The sequence below is a fragment of the Setaria viridis genome, chromosome 3 (genome assembly GCF_005286985.2).
Source record: "Setaria viridis chromosome 3, Setaria_viridis_v4.0, whole genome shotgun sequence".
NCBI lineage: Eukaryota > Viridiplantae > Streptophyta > Magnoliopsida > Poales > Poaceae > Setaria > Setaria viridis.
The window spans coordinates 7215057-7232865 of record NC_048265.2 but is presented as its reverse complement, the minus strand read 5'-3'; the positions used below and the strand labels follow the sequence as shown (position 1 = coordinate 7232865).

The 17809-nt window shown below is 43.2% G+C and overlaps 2 protein-coding genes across 2 annotated transcripts; both read right to left on the bottom strand.

Moving 5' to 3' along the window:
* Positions 1-123: 123 nt before the first annotated feature.
* LOC117847585 (FACT complex subunit SSRP1-B) lies at positions 124-5395 on the bottom strand. Its single transcript, XM_034728807.2, has 16 exons — positions 5223-5395; positions 4148-4333; positions 3857-3962; positions 3626-3762; positions 3164-3247; positions 2992-3086; positions 2803-2911; positions 2611-2697; positions 2432-2524; positions 1843-2040; positions 1606-1757; positions 1360-1510; positions 1175-1273; positions 913-1080; positions 611-689; positions 124-464 (listed from the first exon to the last, which is right to left on the bottom strand). The coding sequence occupies exons 1-16, from the start codon at positions 5274-5276 to the stop codon at positions 346-348; spliced, it is 1917 nt and encodes a 638-aa protein (XP_034584698.1). The 5' UTR covers positions 5277-5395; the 3' UTR covers positions 124-345.
* A 6169-nt stretch (positions 5396-11564) lies between these two features.
* LOC117847584 (FACT complex subunit SSRP1-B) lies at positions 11565-17172 on the bottom strand. Its single transcript, XM_034728806.1, has 16 exons — positions 16993-17172; positions 15737-15922; positions 15443-15548; positions 15209-15345; positions 14726-14809; positions 14560-14648; positions 14343-14451; positions 14122-14208; positions 13946-14038; positions 13312-13509; positions 13078-13226; positions 12831-12981; positions 12648-12746; positions 12335-12556; positions 11986-12064; positions 11565-11829 (listed from the first exon to the last, which is right to left on the bottom strand). The coding sequence occupies exons 1-16, from the start codon at positions 17050-17052 to the stop codon at positions 11711-11713; spliced, it is 1968 nt and encodes a 655-aa protein (XP_034584697.1). The 5' UTR covers positions 17053-17172; the 3' UTR covers positions 11565-11710.
* Between the last annotated feature and the right edge of the window lie 637 nt (positions 17173-17809).

Below are 17809 nucleotides of genomic sequence, written 5' to 3'. Positions count from 1 at the left end.
TGTTAGAAAGCTCAAACAAATAGGGTTATAGTTCACGCACACATATCTATTGCGCATACAATTTCAACACGTATCGCTAGTTCACTAATCACTAACCATTGCTATGTTTTTCACACAGAACGTTTCAACACAATTTTTGCAGCCAGAGTATTTACCTGAATGTCACATTAAAAGTTGATAGCGAATAGATTCTATAGTACTTCCAGGCAACAGATATTAATGGTAGCACTAGCTAAGATACCAGATTGGATAGAAGATTCAAAAGCTAGGTAAAATTTATCGCTCAGTTTACACTGATGGCTCAATAATCCTCCCCAGTAGTTAACTGTCAAAACGATGCCACATTCAGTCCGACCCACCTCCGGAGCCCTGCTGAGTACTTGCACCACGGTAGGCAGCAGACTCTTCTGCATAGCGTTGCTTGTCGACCTGGGACTGCTCAATGTATGGCTGCCTCTCCTCAGCTGCAAAAAGGAGACCAGAGGAAATAATCGTAATGGATAATTTCCACTTCTGCCATGGTGGTATCTCTAAGAAAACACGATCACCATAATGAAGAATATGTATGTGCACGGCAATGGAAGTATGCATCACAGAGCTGGAATATTACCTGACATCTTTTGCCACCGCTCCCCAAGCTTCTTCGCGATCTCTGTAGTAGCTAGTTCAGGGTTGCTGCTCTTAATATTCTGCAACGGGAAAGTGCCAGTTAACATTCAACACATACCTCATGTTTCGATTTGATCTGCAAAATCCTAGGACAAAAGCTAACATGTTTGTTCTTGCAACCTAGCAAATACATGTAGAGTAGAAAAAATAGCAAGCTAGGTCCAATATTTGCAACGAAAGCAACATGATTTTTCTCCTACTAATTTTATTCAATTTTGTCACTCAGGCTTATAAGAAACTTACAGGTCGCTCAGCCTTTGAGAAGTACATGAATGGAGCTATGGCTCTTTTAGGGGCATTTGGATCTTTCTTCTTCTTAGGCTTCTTTTTCTGAGAACCTTCATCAGGCACACTCTTCTGCTTCTTCTTCACAGGTGGCTTTGAGGTACTAGCTTCCTTCTTGGAAGATTTCTGAAACAAGTTCATTAGCGTGGCATACTACTCTAGATGTTCTAGTTCAAACTGAAAAAGTTATTACGGTATTTTGTAAGAGTAAATTTAGTACCTCCTTTTCTTCCCCGCTCAAACTAGCATCAGAGCCATCCTCATCAGAATCATCAGTAGGAGATCCACTATCATCCTTCTCCGCCACAAAATCTTCATCCTAATGTTGAAGAGAGATTACACAAAAATGTAACATACAAATGGCCGAGGGGCCTCTATCTAGAATCAGATAAATAGATATAATACCTCTTCATCACTTTCCTCATTACCAGCCTGATTTTTAATCCTCTCTAGATGTGGATCAACTGAATCATCATCGGTGCTCTGAAGAACAGCAGTAACACCACCAGCTCTACCTTGACCATCTCCAAGATTTAGAATTTTCAAGTGCTTACCGCTTGAAAAATTATAAGAAATAAGAAGCCATATAAGTTTCATAAAAAAATATGGAGGCTACAATGGTGATTAAATCAACAAACACATATCAAATACCTGATGAAATTGAACAGGTTATGGTATTCATTCCTTTGGATGTTTCTGAAGAGATGTTCTTGATCGTTTTTAAGCTTTACTAGGAGGTCAAAATAATGAGATGATATACTAGCACCACCAGTACCATGACGCTCAAACTCAACATACTCAATCTGCAGCCAATAAAAGGTTACCATAGGACAAAATAAATTAATGAAAAACTATCTTTTATCTTATTTTTAAACATAGAAAACAAACCTCATCATGAGAAATGAGTGTAGGGGGCTTTGGCAGAAAGAAGAAGGCCTTTTCAAGTGGATAAAGCAAACCATCTTCAGCTTTAAGTGATGACTTGACAGCATATCCATCTTGGCAACTGCGGAACGTACTTGGCCTTGTCACTTTAGCACCAGATAAGCCACGAAGGACCATGGAGAATACCTCATGTATTAGACCCTACAAATAAATCAATAATTCAAGAAAGTTAATTTGAAGACGCAAGTACAACGGATGATCATATTAAAAGCCTGGAGTGCAGGGATAGATGAAAATAACATTAGGCCTACATAATTCTTTGCTCAATTGCAAAACTTCACCAAATGCGGTTAATCACCACCCTATTTGCAAGGAAAATAACCATACGCAGGGCTAAGAAAGCATGCACAATTCCATTATATTAAAAAATAATGCATGTAATTACGAAAATACAATCATGTGAAAGAAATAAGCCAACAGGTGATACGCATAAGTTAGATAACCAGTAAAAATAAAATAAATGAGCATGTGCTAGTATCCATTCAATGGATGCAAGAATAGATTACTTATCAAAAGTGAATAAATGTATCACCCTATAAGAGCTCTGAAGTCTATCCTTGTACTTTTCAGCCAAAACCTCCTCACTTAATGTCAGTTTCCTTTCAACAATTGTCTCTGTCTCGAACTGTTCACAAAATGAGGAAATTAATTTTCGGTTGAATATGAACATTTGATCCAATTTAGTGTGAAAATTTAATTGTAGCACAACACCTGAATAACGATGTGAGGATATAATGTTTGTCCTTTGCGAATAGGTGGATCAAGTGTGATAACCACGAAAGTATGAGGGTTGTGTGACTGCATAGGCAAAAAGGAAAGAGATGAAGCCATATATTAGTTTGCAGTCCACAATGTGTGCAATAAAAGATAGCACATATAAAATAAATATGAAATAAATGTAACCTTTGGTAAAACAAAGAGACGAAGAATACTGCTGTACTGTATTTTGAAATCATTAGCTTGTCCTTGGAGTCGCAAGAATGACTGATGAAGCTCGACACTATATCGACCTCTGAATGGACAAGGGGCAATTAACTACTTAGGTAAAACAAACACATTGAAGTAGATGTTCTGCTGTAAGATTTTTCCCACCTTGGTGTAAGAATTGCAATTCCATCAAATGTAGCAACAGCCGCCTCTGAGGAGCCACCTCCGTCAATTTGAACCGAGATAGCTTGCCATAGCATCTACAAAGGAAATATTTCACCAATTGGCATCATGCATGCATGTGTTTTGGCCATTTTGAACTTATCAACAACCTCACCTGAGCTGACGTACGATGCTCATCTCCAATGAATTGAGTATTTGAAGTTGGTACATGGAAACTTAAATCCATGAGTGAATCTTTCTGCAGTCATAGCAAGGGAAAAGAGTTGATCAGCTGTAACGATAACAATGATCAAACATAGACCATTAAAATTTCAACTACTGTTAATGGATCTTCAACTCACTGTAGTCAAAGACTTGAAAAGTTTATATAATGACAAACCATGGGAATGAAAACCATTAAATGAGATTGAACTATCTATGGCAGAAAAATCATTTGCAAACAAATAAGAGACACAATGAAATGAAATAAGTAGGACGTTTGGGTACCCTTCAATGATATTTGTAAACATAAATATCAACTTCTTAATTTACTCCCAGAGAACAGTGAAGTAAGCAAACAATAAATTTTAACAAAACAGGTGAACATGGATTAAAAGAAACACACTTAACCACAGACCTCATTAGCCCCAGTTGTATCATCTACATGGAACTCAAGGACAACATCTGTTTTTCCTTGCATCTGACTTTGTGAAACATCCGCTAGAGAGACTTCAAATGCTTCCTTTGAACCGACATTAAAGCAAAGCACATTCCCTAAAACAGAAATAATAGTAGAAGAAATCAAACCAAAGCAGAGGTTACCAAAAGGCAATGGAGTATACAAAATGCCACATCAAACTTGGCTAACCATTTATTTCAATTCCACCCCAGTTCTGCCCACTGATGGAAAGCTGCTTCTCCTGTGGTGTGATTCCTGTGCTCTTTTGAATGTAGTTAGTCAGGCTACTAACATCCTACAAAATGACAGGATAAAACTGGAGTCAAAATATGCATTGTTTTCAATTATCTGAAACAAAAATAGGCATCAAAACAGATATCAGGTATATGATAAGAAATCCAAATTCACTATCATTCTTTAGCATTTTCAAGTTAGAAATAGAAATTAGATCATTCGGATAAAACAATGGGAGAATATAACCTGTTCACGGAAGCCAAAGAACCTGTAACAGAGGCCCTCCTTTGTCCCAACACTAAGCTGATAAGATTTAGGAATTCTCATCCATGTCACAGATGTGATATCAGCTTTATCAACCTCGATGATCTTTCGTCCCCCTTGCTTCTTCCACGCCAGTCCTCCTGAATAAAGTTTGAACTGCCCAGGGTTCTACAGCACAAGTGATCAAGGAGAATTTCATCAGCACAGTGTAATTGCGATAACAATCATTAAAAAATGATGAATGGAGATATTCACAGATTTGATCTACAGAATCCCCTCTTTTGCAATAAGAAATGAATGGTTGGTTCCTACTTCCCTAAAATATACAAAACAGAATAGAAGCCAAACACAATTTAAATTTGCAATAATGAAACAAAATGTGTTTTATATTAGTATGATAAACGCTGATAAAGCTAGCATGACAAGAGTATTAATCCTTGAACAAGTGCACATATTCATCAGATCAAAAGGATTAAAAATATTTAAGCATTTGCCAGTTACGTAACCACAGGTTATGAACTTATGGTCTTCGAGAAGGGTGCAATGGTAGCCCACTTATCCCAGGTTGAGCGTTGCTCTTTAGGGAACATGCTATGGTGAGAATGCAACAGCACAAGAAATGAGTATACGATCTTGGATAGACTCGAATAGAATCAGAATTTCTCTGAAGTTACGACCTGATGCTGAATTTCCTATGTAACGCCTATTGATTGTGCCATTCAGTAGTAATTTGATGGAGAAACCCAACCTTTTAATTGTTGCAAAGGCCGCATTGTTCCAGGAGTCTGTTCCGACGGAATTCCTCAAAAAAAATCTAACGTGCCCCTCGAGAAAAACCCTACCGCGTATCTCTAGGGAGATCAAGCGCCGCACCTGAGATGCCAACCAACGAAATTCCCCGATCCCAAACCCGATCGATACGCGAAACCGCCGCCACGAAATCGAAGGCAACAAGAGGTAGTACCGAACCCTGGCTAATAAACAACCCCTCGGCTCGCCTCTGACAACTAATCACGGCGAAAATGAACTCGAGAAGGGAGGGGGATCGAGGGCTCACGCCGCCGCCGCGGCCTCCGAGGGAGATGTTGTTGAAGTGGTGGCCGTCCATCATCTCGGTCGCCCGCCGCCGCTAGTGCCGTCTCGATTCGCTCTCACGTGGCCTCGTCTCATCGATCGCCTTGTTCGTCGGATGTGTTTGATCGCGGAGCTCTGCTCTCCGCGAGGAGAAGACGGCTCCAGTTTTTTGGTGGGGGGAGGGGGCGCGCGGCGCGTTTATATAGGCGTTTTCGTTCAGACGGGCGGAGTCTGACAAGTGGGGTAGTCTTCTCGCTAGCAAACGAAAAGTTTTATGCATCTCCCCTGTTATTACTTACCATATTTTTCTTTTTGTAAGGCTACTTACCATATAATATAGGCTAATGACAAGCAATTCCGATATTTGTCCAATACGCAGGAGAGCTGCATATTTTTTCATTAAGAAGAGAAATGAACAAGTTCTTACAACATGGACCTTCCCGGACGCACGTACATGAATGTTTTACATATTGGATGCTACATTGCACAAACCAAACACAACTAAGGAAAGGGCAGGGGTACTAGCATAGAGCTAAGGTGGTCGTGCTCTATCGGCTGCAGCCGGCCATCCTAGGACTGCTATCAGTGTAGCACCGGCTTCGATCCAGAGCTATGCTTGCCGGGTGATGGTCATGGCGATCTGAGCAGCGGACTGTGGTGCCGATCGTCCAAAGACTCTGTCGTTTCTCTCCCGCAAAATGCTCCAAGAGATCAACATGAAGGAGGAATCAAAGCCCTTTCGTTTGTGCTTGTTGAAACCCGAGAGTAACTGCATCCACCAATCAACCAAAGATCCAGCCAGAATGGGAGTCTGAATGTTCAACAGCCTACTAACTGCATACGACCTCCTTGGTGAAGCAGCAGTTCATGAAGAGGTGGTCTTCAGTTTCCACTCCTTGGTCACAAAGTGCACAATTTGGATTATCTTGCAGTCGTCGCTTGTGCCTCCTTGCTGCAGTCCATAATCGATTTTTGACAGCTAATCACATGAAGAACTTGATATTCAACGGTGCCCATGTCTTCCAAATTGTATCGGCTACAGGGAAAACCGTAGCTCCGAGGAATAAGAACATGTATGCTGATTTGGCTGAGTAAGTGCCTGTTGCTTCCCATTTCCAAGACACGGTGTCTTCGACCCCTGGCTGAAGGGCGATTGAATCGACAGAATGCCATAACTGAAGATACTGAAGCAAGCTTCTACTGTTGGTTGTCCGATAATATCAGAGACCCAGCGTCTATCCAGAAGTGCTTCAGCAACCGTTCGTGTCTTGGCAATCCTTGGCCTTGCCAACCTGCAGAGATCAGGTGCAATGTCGCATGGGGAAACATCCCCATTCCATCTATCCTTCCAAAACAACACGAGGTTACCATCCCCTAAACGCACATTGATGACGCGTGAAACATCTGGCGAAGGAGGGGATCATCTGCAAACTGCACCTGCAGGTATTTCCATGGCCTGTTGGCGTCGGTTCGTTGCAGCCAGAGCCAGCACAGGCGTAGTGCATAGGAAGCCAGCTTGAGGTCTTGAATCCCCAAACCGCCAAACCTCGTCGGCCTGCAGGTCCCTGTCCAGGCCACCATGCAATGTTCTCCATGACAAGTTTGTTTCCCCGCCCATAGGAAACCCCGCCGGCGCTTGTCTATTTCGTGAATTACCCATTCTGGCAGCTTTAGGGAGATGATGGTGTGTATCGGAATTGAAGTCATAACAGTTTTAACACTGGTGAGCCTCCCTACCTTGTTCATAAGAGGCGCTCTCTAGGCCGGCATGCTGTGTGAAATCTTGTCCACGAGAGGCTGAAAATGCACCTTTCGCAGCCGCCCTGTAGATAATGGCAAACCAAGGTACTGAATTGGGAATTCTGATAGCCGAGCCGGCAGGATGTTAGTGATCCTTTCAATCTGCAGTTGAGAGCAAGCAATCGGAGCAATGAGACTCTTATGCAAGTTTGTGTGCAAGCCTGAAGCGTTGGCAAAGAAGATCAGCAGGTCCCTGATAGCCACCACATCTCTCACTTTTGGTGCAAGGAACAACATCACATCATCAGCATACATTGAACACTGGTGGTATATGGCGGGGCTTGCAGGTGGTGACAGAATGCCTTGCTGGGCTGCCTTGGCAATGAGACGGTGCAGCACATCCATGATCAAAATGAAGAGCATTGGAGACAAAGGGTCGCCCTGCCTCAGCCCTCTTGCATTGCGAATTGTCCTCCCAGGTTCCCCATTCAGGAGTATTCTTGTGGACGCAGATGGGGTAAGTGAGGCAATCCAGTCCCCCCATCGTCTGCCAAACCCCATGGCTTCCAGGACCAGCAACATGAAAACCCAATCCACAGTGTCAAAAGCTTTGGAGATGTCGAGCTTCCATAGCAACGAAGGTTTTTTCTTTCTGTTTAGTAACTTGGCAGCCTGCTCAACGTATTTAAAGTTGTCATGAATCGATCTCCCTTTTATGAAAGCGCTCTGGCTCACCTCGATCAGCTTATCGAGCTTCGGTGCTAATCTCTTAGCCAAAAGTTTCGCAACCAGCTTACTGAAGCTGTGCATCAAGCTAATGGGGCGATAATCCCCCGGGCGCTTAGGATCTGGTCCTTTTGGGATCAAAGTGATAAGTGACCCATTAAGCCGGTACAGATAAGCACATGCATTTCTGTAGAATGCACATTGAACCCAGCCACGATGTCGAGCTTGATCACCGGCCAAGCAGTCCTATAAAACTCTGCCGTGAACCCGTCAGGTCCAGGCGATTTGTCGTTCGGCAAGGACTTGATCGTGCGCCAGACCTCGTCTTCAGAGAACGGTGCTTCTAGGTGCGTGAGGTCGGCCTGCTGAATTCCCAGAGCGGCAAAGTTGATAGCCTCAGAGTGGTGATGCAGTGTGCCCAGGATTTTGGTGAAGTGCTGGAACAGCACCTCCTCCTTTCCCTGCTGTGTCACTGCAACGCCGTCATCTGTGTGTAACTGGGCTATGAACTTCTTCTTCGTTCTGTTGCTAGACTGCAAGTGGAATAGCTTTGTGTTGGCATCTCCATCCTTCACGAATAAGATGCGCGAGCGTAAGCGCGCCATTGTTCTTTCTAAGGAGGAAAGACCGAGAACCTTCAGTTTGAGCTCTTTCCGTAGGTGAATTTCGTCCTGCGTGAGTTGCCGTGCCTCTTGTGCCTTGTCAAGCCATGGCACGATTGTTCTTGCAATCAGGAGCTGCGACTTGATTTGTCCCACAGTACGCTGGCTCCAACTTTGGAGGTGCTTTGCCATGTTCTTAAGTTTAGCGTCAATCCTGCAAAGAGGGTCGGCAAAATCCTCATTGCACACCCAGCCGGCCTGCACGGCATCTAGGTACCCCGGGATTTTGATCCACCAGTTTTCAAAGTGGAGGCGCCGTTTAGTGTGGAAGGAAGCATTGGCTGAGAGGAGTAAAGGGCAGTGGTCTGGGTATCAATGGAGCAAATAGTGTATATAAGATCACAAAAATGTATTAGTTTAACTGTTCGGGATAAGCTATAACTTTAGTTGAAATATACGCATGGACTTGGACTCGAGCACATGCTAATAAGATCAGAGACACTACGTATGAGATGATATGAATGGCCCGAATCGATAATTCTTGAGTGTCGAATAACCTAATTAATGTGCTAGAATATTCCCCAAGCTAATAAAGTATTTTATACGTGAAACATGTCTAGCATGACTTAAGTATGGAAAATATATCAAGACCACGATAGCTTGATGAAGAAAAGTAGCTGAAAATATTGACATGTCTTTGGATGTGGTGGAAAGAGAGAAGCGGAGTAAGGAGAGGGTATTTAAATAGTGTTGAGAATCAGCTGATCTGGCATACGATAGCAACGGAGGAGAAAAGTTGAATGCGACAGAAATCGCATTGGCAAAAACCACCATTAGATCGGTATTCTCAAAAACAAATTGTGATGGCTGTTTCCATTTATCTTGCTTGGGTGGACGGGATTTTGTGATCAGTAATGGTGATGTGGTGAGCGGGGAAACGACGTCTTGAATATGTTCTGAAAACTGTGCAAGCAGAAGTGATGGCATGTCTTGGAGGTGTTAGCAGGACAGCCATTGAGTGTGGCATGGGAATACTGTGGTCGAGACTGAGACTGATGCCCAAAGCACGTACATCAACGGCCTTTGCTTCATACGGTGGGACGGCAGAAGTCTTTATTGCAGAGTTGAAGAATTTACGGTAATGCTAAGGTGAAGACGCTAGCATCTTTCTGTCCACGTATAACTTGCACGGGCTGAAGATATTATCTGACAGCTCCACCTTTTCCCTCCGCACAGCACAATGGTTATCCTCTCCCTCTTATTTTTTCCGTGCCTCTCCCACACGGCCACTGCCCCCAGTCCACCACCACGTCCACGCCGTCGTCGTGCCGTCCTCCTTCTTTCCCTACCACGCACGTCCCGGTGCTGCCGTCAGGCGCGTGCGTCCCCATGACACTGCTTCCGCGCGCCGCTGCCACAGCGCGTGGGTTCCAAGTCAAGGTGGCGGCAGGCAGGGCTGGGGCCGGGGAGAGCGAACGACGTGGGAGGAGGGAGGATAAGGGCGGCCACGGCGCGGGCCTGAGCTGCGGAAGCGAGGTAGCGGCGGCGTTTGGTTCGGGCGGTGCACTGGGCTTGGGGATTGGCAGCGCGGGCTTGAGGATGAGGATTATGGCACAGGCCGAGGAGGCGCGGGTGACGCTGCTGCAGGATGAGGAGGCGGGCGGCAAGTGGAGCTCCAGGCCGCACCGCATTGCTCTCTTCGTCGAGCCGTCGCTCTTCGCGTCAATCCACGCCCTCCTCTTCTCAAGCGCGTAGCTAGTCAGTCTGATTAGAGTAGATCACATCGAGGTACATGGATGTGACAACGGTAAAGTCCAGATGTTTCGTGTATTTATTTCATTTGTTTCAATTGTTCGTTTCTCTTGTTGCGGATTTTATTCACTTCTCTGGGATTTCCATTCTGATTTTTGCTTGCCCCTCTCTTTAGGATTTGTGATGTTTCAATATTTGATTTTGCATGTTGCAATAGTTGATTTGAGATGTTAAGGTGGGAATTGGTGTTGCCATGGGGGTATCTTTCTTCCTCGCTGGTTGACTTCTTGAAGGCAACGTTTTCATGTTGCAGCTCAATAAATTTGATGTTGCAGTAGCCTTGTTCTGATGTTTCAACTGGATCGATGGAGATAGTGATGGCATCCATACTTGCATCCATACATGTTTCAACGAGTAAATCGATTTGTTGCGGTAATATTTTCTTGATGTTGCAGTAGCCTTGTTATGATGTTTTCAACTGGATCGATGGAGATGGTGATGCCATCCATACTTGCATCCGTACATGTTTCAACGAGTAAATCGATTTGTTGCGGTAATTTTTCTTGATGTTGCATGAGCTTTTTACTGGATGCTGGAAGAGCAAAATGAATTGTTGCGATAGATTTATCCGAATGTTTCAGAATTGGATCCGGTTCTATTTTCCTGTACAACTCAACTGGAACTCAACTGGATCGATGGTGATGGTGATGCTATGTTCAAGGTTGCAGTAGCATTTTTTATGGATGTCGCATGTGCTTTTTTTCGTTGTTGCAATAAGTTTTCCGGTAGTGACTGAGTTTTTTTTATTATATTCTTGATATTGCACAGATTATTTTATAATATTGCGGATGCAATTTTTTATGGTGTATGAACTATTTTCATCTTCTCCAAATCTCCAACCAATCATCTCTCTGCCCTCCGCGTGACGTTGGGTCCCTCCTCTCTCGTGATGAAGCAGGGGCTCACAGTGGTAGGACAATGTGCGCGCACAGTGGTAGGACAATGTACGCGCACAGGTGGTTGGGTAATAATTAATATGGGACCCACCATCCGACGACCAGTGCTCGGATCGGACGTCCGCTAGCCGTACCGAAGAATTTAATGAATCTTAATTTTATCAATGTTTCTACTATCATAAGGCTATGCATGCTTGGGGTCATAGTAGTCTTGTGGAAGTTGGTGGCGGTGGCCGACACATAGGTGCAACCGTGCAAGGATGGATCAAACTTGGAGAATCCATGAACCATGATCACGAGTCGTAATCAAAATTAGGAAGGATTGGATGTTATCTTGGTTAAGTTTTTGCTAAATGGATTTTCTCAAAGTGGAGTTTCAACGAGTCTAACATGTGCAATGCAGTCCTTTTGTGCTTGGACCATTAGATTACTAATGACTAAAGATAAGGATATGAGAAATTACTTTTATATTGTTCTACTTATGGCAGCTTCTACTTATCGTTCCTGATTGATCTACACTCTTTACGGCCGATAGAGGACTTCACAAGATACTCCAGGCAACACATATTACTAGTAAAGCTGGCTAAGAAAGATTGCATGTAACAATTAGAAGGTAATAAGGTAATTTCACGCCCTATTTACACTGAGCGCTCAACAATCCAGTTCCTTCTGTCAACTGTCAAAATCTGCAACCTTCACTCCGATCCATCGCCGGGGCCTTGCTGAGCGGCTGTTCCGCGGTAGGCGGCATACTCTTCCTCGTAACGTTGCTTGTCGACTCGGGATTGCTCTACGTATGGTTGTCTCTCATCGGCTGCAAAATTGGGACCAGCAGAAATTATTAGAACAACTGTTCTCTACTTTCTGTAAACAAACATGATTTTTGACAACCATCATGAAGTACATAATAATGTGCATGGCAATATCACAGTGACCGGGTATGCAGCACAGAGATCTGAACTGTTGTTACCTGTCATCTTTTGCCATCTCTCCCCAAGCTTCTTTGCAATATCTGTGGTAGTCAGTTCAGGGTTGCTGTTCTTTATATTCTGCAATGGAAAAGCGTCAGTTAACTTTGTAATATGTACCTATTTTGTCTGCTTGATTTAATTTACAGGCCAAATGCCTCGTGTCTTTTCTTACAACCAAGCATGTTTGCATACATGCAGAGTAGGAAAAATAGCAGAAGTATAGCCAGAGGAAGCAAAAATTTTCAATATTTGCTGAGAAGTATAAAATCAGGTAGGAGCAATTCTCCTAACTTTAATTAGTTCTGTCGACAGTATGGCTTTCTGAAATTCAGGTTTATAAGTACTTACAGCTCGCTCAGCCTTCGAGAAGTACATGAATGGAACTATGGCTCTTTTAGGGGCATTGGGATCTTTCTTCCTCTCTGTCTTTTTCTTCTGAGAACCTTCATCGGACCCACTCTTTTGCTCTTTCTTTCTCTTTGTTTTTTTATTAGAACCTTCATCAGACCCATTATTCAGCTTTCTTTTCACATGCAGCTTTGATCTACTAGCTTCCATCTTGGAAGAATTCTGGATCAAAAAGTCTGTTAGTGTGTCTCATTACTATAGAGACTCTGGTTCGAACAGGAAGAAGGGATACTGTAAGAGGAAATCTAATCACCTCATTTTCACCTCCACTCATACTAGCATCAGAGCCTTCCTCTTCAGAATCATCACTAGGAGAACCACTATCATCTTTATCTGCCACAAAATCTTCATCCTAGTGTTGAAGAGAGATTACACAAAAATATACATGCAAATGACTTAAGGTAATCTATAATATCCATTAAGCAGAAATTAATACCTCTTCATCACTTTCCTCATTACAAGCTTGATTTTTTATTTGCTCCAGATATGGATCGACAGAATCATCATCAGTGCTCTCTAGAGCAGTTGTAACACCACCAGTTCTCCTTCGACCATCTCCAAGAATCCGAATTTTCAAACGCTTGCCACTTGAAAAATATATAAAGGATCAAGAAGCCCTTGTCAGTTCCATAAAGTATAAAGGGTATAATGATAATTATTAAATCAATAAAAAAGGTAAATACCTAATGAAGTTGAACAAGTTTTGATATTCAATCCTTTGGATGTTACTGAACAGTTGTTCTTGATCGTTTTTCAGCTTGACCAAGAGGTCAAAATATTGAGATGATATATTAGCACCAGCACCATGATGCTGAAACAACACATACTCGATCTGCAGCAAATAACAGCTTTAATCGGATCAAAAGCAAATGAATGAACAACGATCAACATCATTTTTCTTTTTTATTTACACAAACCTCCTTATAAAGAATGAGTGTAGGGGGCTTTGGCAGAAAGAAGAAGGCCTTTTCAAGTGGATAGAGCAAACCATCTTCAGCTTTAAGTGCTGATTTGACTGCATATCCATGTTGGCAACTGCGAAATGTACTTGGCCTTGTCACTTTAGCACCAGATAGGCCACAAAGGATGTTGGAGAATACCACATGTATTTGATCCTACAAATATGTCAATAGTTTCTGTGAGCTAATTAGTTTAGGTTAAATCGATAACCCAGGAGAAGTTATTCATTAACCACAAAGGTTATAACCAACAATTGAAGATGAGAGTACAAGAGATGATCCGAATGGTAAGACCCTTGAATGTGTAAGCTCGAAAGAAAGACCCCGGAATGCAGTGACAGATAAAAAAAACATATGGGTCAATAACGCCTTTTGAGTCAAAACTTCTCCACAAGCAGTTAACCAGCACCCTATACTTGCAAGGGGAAGAACTGTGCATCTATGGAAGCTTACATATGCAAAAATACAGCGCACTAAATCACAAGTCAGCTGATGAATAAAACCAAAATGAGCTCGGAACCATCTTATGAAGACTGTAAAACTCAACTGATGCAAGCATAGATAACTAATTCAAAGTGAGTAAATGTATCACCCTGTAAGAGCCCTGAAGCCTATCCTTGTACTTTTCAGCCAAAACTTGCTCACTCAATGCCAGTTCCCTTTCAACCACTGCCTCTGTCACAAACTGTTCACACAGTAAGGAATTTTTTTTCTGTTCAAGGAACACTTTATCCAATTTACTGTGAAAACTGGATGGTGATACAACACCTGAATAACAATGTGGGGATATAATGTTTGTCCTTTTCGAATTGGTGGATCAAGTGTGATGACCACAAAAGTATGAGGATTTTGTGACTGCATAGGTGACAAAAGCAATGGATAAAATGATTTGATTAGTTTGGAGTCAGCAATGGAACAAAAAAGGGAGAATGGACTGCACAATAAGATATCACAACATATAAATAAAACAAAGACAGAAGAAATGTAACCTTTGGCAAAATAAAGAGGCGAAGAATACTGCTATACTGGATTTTGAAATCATTAGCTTGTCCTTGGAGTCGCAAGAATGACCGATGAAGCTCAACACTGTATCGACCTCTGAATTGAAAAGGAGCACTTAGTTACTTCAGCAAAACAAAATAAATACACATTAAGTATCATTAGTTTTAACCAAACATATGCTCTGTGCGTGTATGATTTTCCCACCTTGGTGTGAGGATTGCAATTCCGTCAAATGTAACTATAGCCGCTTCTGAGGGGCTCCCCATGCAAAATCTAATCTCCTGGCACAACATCTGAAAAGCAGAGAATGTTCCAGATTTGCACCGGGCACATGTGTTTTTATCATATTGCACATATCAAGCAACTTCACCTGAGCTGAAGTATGACGCTCATCCCCAATAAATTGAGCATTTGAAGTTGGTACATGAAAACTTAAGTCCGCTAGCGAATCTTTCTGCAGTCAAAACAAGGGGAGGAGTTGAGCTTAGCCATGTCAGTTATAATCATCATCAAATAAAGACCATCAGAGTTGCAACTATCTTTAATGCATAAACAACTTCTAAACAGTATTCATCAACGCATTCGCTGTTCAGCTCAGTCACAGACTTGAAAACTTATCTAATATCATGGAGCATGTTATTGGAACTAAATAAGATTGAAAGAGCAACATGGAAGCACAGTATTTTGTTAGACAGTCTTGGAACGAACAAGAAACACTACAAAAGATTAAAAAAAAGGTACAGAAACTATGAGCTTCATGAAAACTTGCAAAACATATATTAATTTACTTCTTGCAATACACCCAGAAAAAGTGACGCAAACAAAAGACAAAAATGGATTAAGGGAAACATACCTCGTTAGATGCAGTGGTATCATCAACATGGAACTCGAGAACAACATCTGTTTTCCCTTGCATCTGAGCCTGCGATACATCTGCTGGAGAGACTTCAAATGCTTCCTTCTCACCAACATTAAAGCAAAGCCTAGTTCCTGAAACGGAAAGAACAAGGAAAGGAATCAAATCAGAGGTTATAAAAAGGCAAGGGAGTACAGAAAACACTTGAATACAACAGGAAGCTTGGCTGACCATCGATTTCAACTCCACCCCAGTTATGCCCACTGATGGAAAGCTGCTTCTCTTCTGGTGAGATTCCCGTGCTTCTTTGTATGAAGTTACTCAGGTTGCTAACATCCTAAAATGAAATTAGATACTTTTCGAGTTACAATATGACCAAAGGTTCCAATTATCATATAAAAACATAGACACTGGCACATTTATAAGGTCTTTTTTCAGCATTTATTCATTAGACATAGACAATATAAATACCTAATTTGCTTCTGACAAAATAATGGAGGGACCAAGGGAATATCATTATATCACCTGTTGACGGAAGCCAAAGAACCTGTGAAAGAGCCCCCCCTTCATCCCAACATTGAGTTGATAAGATTTAGGGATCCTCATCCATACTACAGAAGTGATATCAGCTTTATCAACCTCAATAATCTTTCCTCCACCATGTTTCTTCCATGCAAGTCCTCCTGAATAAAGTTTAAACTGTCCAGGGTTCTACAAGAGCACAAGCCATAATAGCACAAAAAAAAAATTCAGAACCACAAAGGGACATAAATAATTGTAAAAAATCATGGAATGTACATTTTTTTTGGTTCATTTCTTTCATGTATAAAAAATGGAATTGGTCGGCCAATCAAGTTCAACATCATACTTAGTATGGTAATCAATGCAACAGGCCATGATAATAGGAATAATCCTTAAACAAGTGCAAAAAATCAGGTTAAAATTGGTCAATAATGGAGGCCAACGGTGCAGTGGTAGCCCAATAATCACAAGCTAGGAATTGATAAGTACATGGACAAGGGGAAAATTTTAATTGAGGTGCAAGTTTCCCCCCAATTATTCCTATCAATCCTTAAAGGCAAGGTTTTAATTTAATTCCTCACGCGAAACAAGTCGTGGAAACAAGTTTCATTGTTAGGCATCATGGTTCCATAGTAATTTCACAGGAACAACAAGAACTCATTTCATTGTTCAAAAAAGCCTACATTGGGAACTTTTCCCATCAAGATTATGTTCTTGTATAATCTCCAAAATCCCCGTGTTCGAAGTACCTTTTCTGTTCCCAGTGCGCAATTACAGCAATACAGTCAAGCATTAGCAAAAATAACAAGGAGCTTGGTATCTAATAGTTGCAACTATTGCAGTTATCCGATGATCGAAAACACAGTTCCAGATTGTTCCACTGTGCTCAATCCAGCGTCCAATGCATTGCACGAAACAAACAAAAGACAAAAGGATTCAATTGTTTTCCCTATAGACAAATTACGTTCATCAAACAATCCCGCAGGTCGCAAATATTCGTCCTTGCAACAGTACTCGTGCCCCTCGAGGAAACCCATAACGCGTGGCGTGATGCCCAGGGAAATCAGGCGCCGCACGAATGCGAATAACGCCAACAAAATAATATCCGGCCGCGCAGCCCGATCGCGAGATCGCCGCCGCGAAACCGAACGCACCAAGCCGTAACCCTAGAGAAACAACCCCTCGGACTCGCCGAAAAGCGAGGCGAAGCGAACTCGAGATGAGATGGGAGTGGCAGAGAGGCGCGATCGGGGACTCACGAAGCCGCCGCGGCCGCCGAGGGAGATGTTGTTGAAGTGGTGGTGGTGGCCGTCCGTCATCTCGCTCGCCGCCGCCGAACCGCCTCGAATCGCTCTCGCGCGACCTCGCCCGCGCGTCGCCTCCTCGGGTGTATGTTGATCGGGGGAGCTCTGCTTCGCGAGAGCTGAGAAGGCTTTGGGTTTTGGGTTTTGGGGGGGGGGGGGGGGGGGGGGGGGGGGGGGGGGGGGGGGTTTAGTAATTTGGGAGACCGAATCCCCGTCGGGATCCTGCAATTTCCCAAGAGTACGTCCGTGGAATCTAGACACGGACCAAATTTTCCCGCCGTTTGGAGGCCCACGCCACGGAGGCGGACGACCCAATCCACACGTTTTCCTCAGGGTACCTCTTCCCCACCTCGAGAGTCCGGACATGGCTTTCCCGTCCGCCTTCGCGAAGCGACGCAAGCATCGCGCCGCTACCGCCGCACCGCCTCTCCGTCCAGGCGCCTCCTCTCCACTTCCCATCCAAGCGCCGCCGCTCCCCCTTCCCGTCCAGGTGTACCTCTCCGCTCCACATTCAGGCGCCACCCCTCCACGTTCCCGTCCAGCACGCCCCCTCTCCGGCATCGGCGGCACACCCCTCGAACATCTCTATCTGCACCGACGCCTCCACCTTGACCGCCAGTCTGCCACCTCATCTTCCTGCTCGGGTGAGTTCTCCCCCTTCTATTCTCCTATTGCCTAGGATTTATAATCCTCTTTCCTTAATTCCTAGTTCTTGTAGATCTTGGTGGCTTCAAGACTGTCGGATCCAAGATACACTCCTTGTTCATCTCTT

Excerpts from the sequence above, each read along its gene's own strand:
- LOC117847585 (XM_034728807.2), bottom strand. The coding sequence starts at position 5,276 with ATGATGGACGGCCACCACTTCAACAACATCTCCCTCGGAGGCCGCGGC. Across the intron at positions 3,963-4,147 it reads TCTTTGGCTTCCGTGAACAG|GATGTTAGTAGCCTGACTAA; the intron begins GTTATATTCTCC and ends GTCATTTTGTAG. Across the intron at positions 3,248-3,625 it reads ATACAACTGGGGCTAATGAG|AAAGATTCACTCATGGATTT; the intron begins GTCTGTGGTTAA and ends CTATGACTGCAG.
- LOC117847584 (XM_034728806.1), bottom strand. The coding sequence starts at position 17,052 with ATGACGGACGGCCACCACCACCACTTCAACAACATCTCCCTCGGCGGC. Across the intron at positions 14,452-14,559 it reads ATTGCAATCCTCACACCAAG|AGGTCGATACAGTGTTGAGC; the intron begins GTGGGAAAATCA and ends TTTTCAATTCAG. Across the intron at positions 11,830-11,985 it reads GAGATGGCAAAAGATGACAG|CCGATGAGAGACAACCATAC; the intron begins GTAACAACAGTT and ends CCAATTTTGCAG.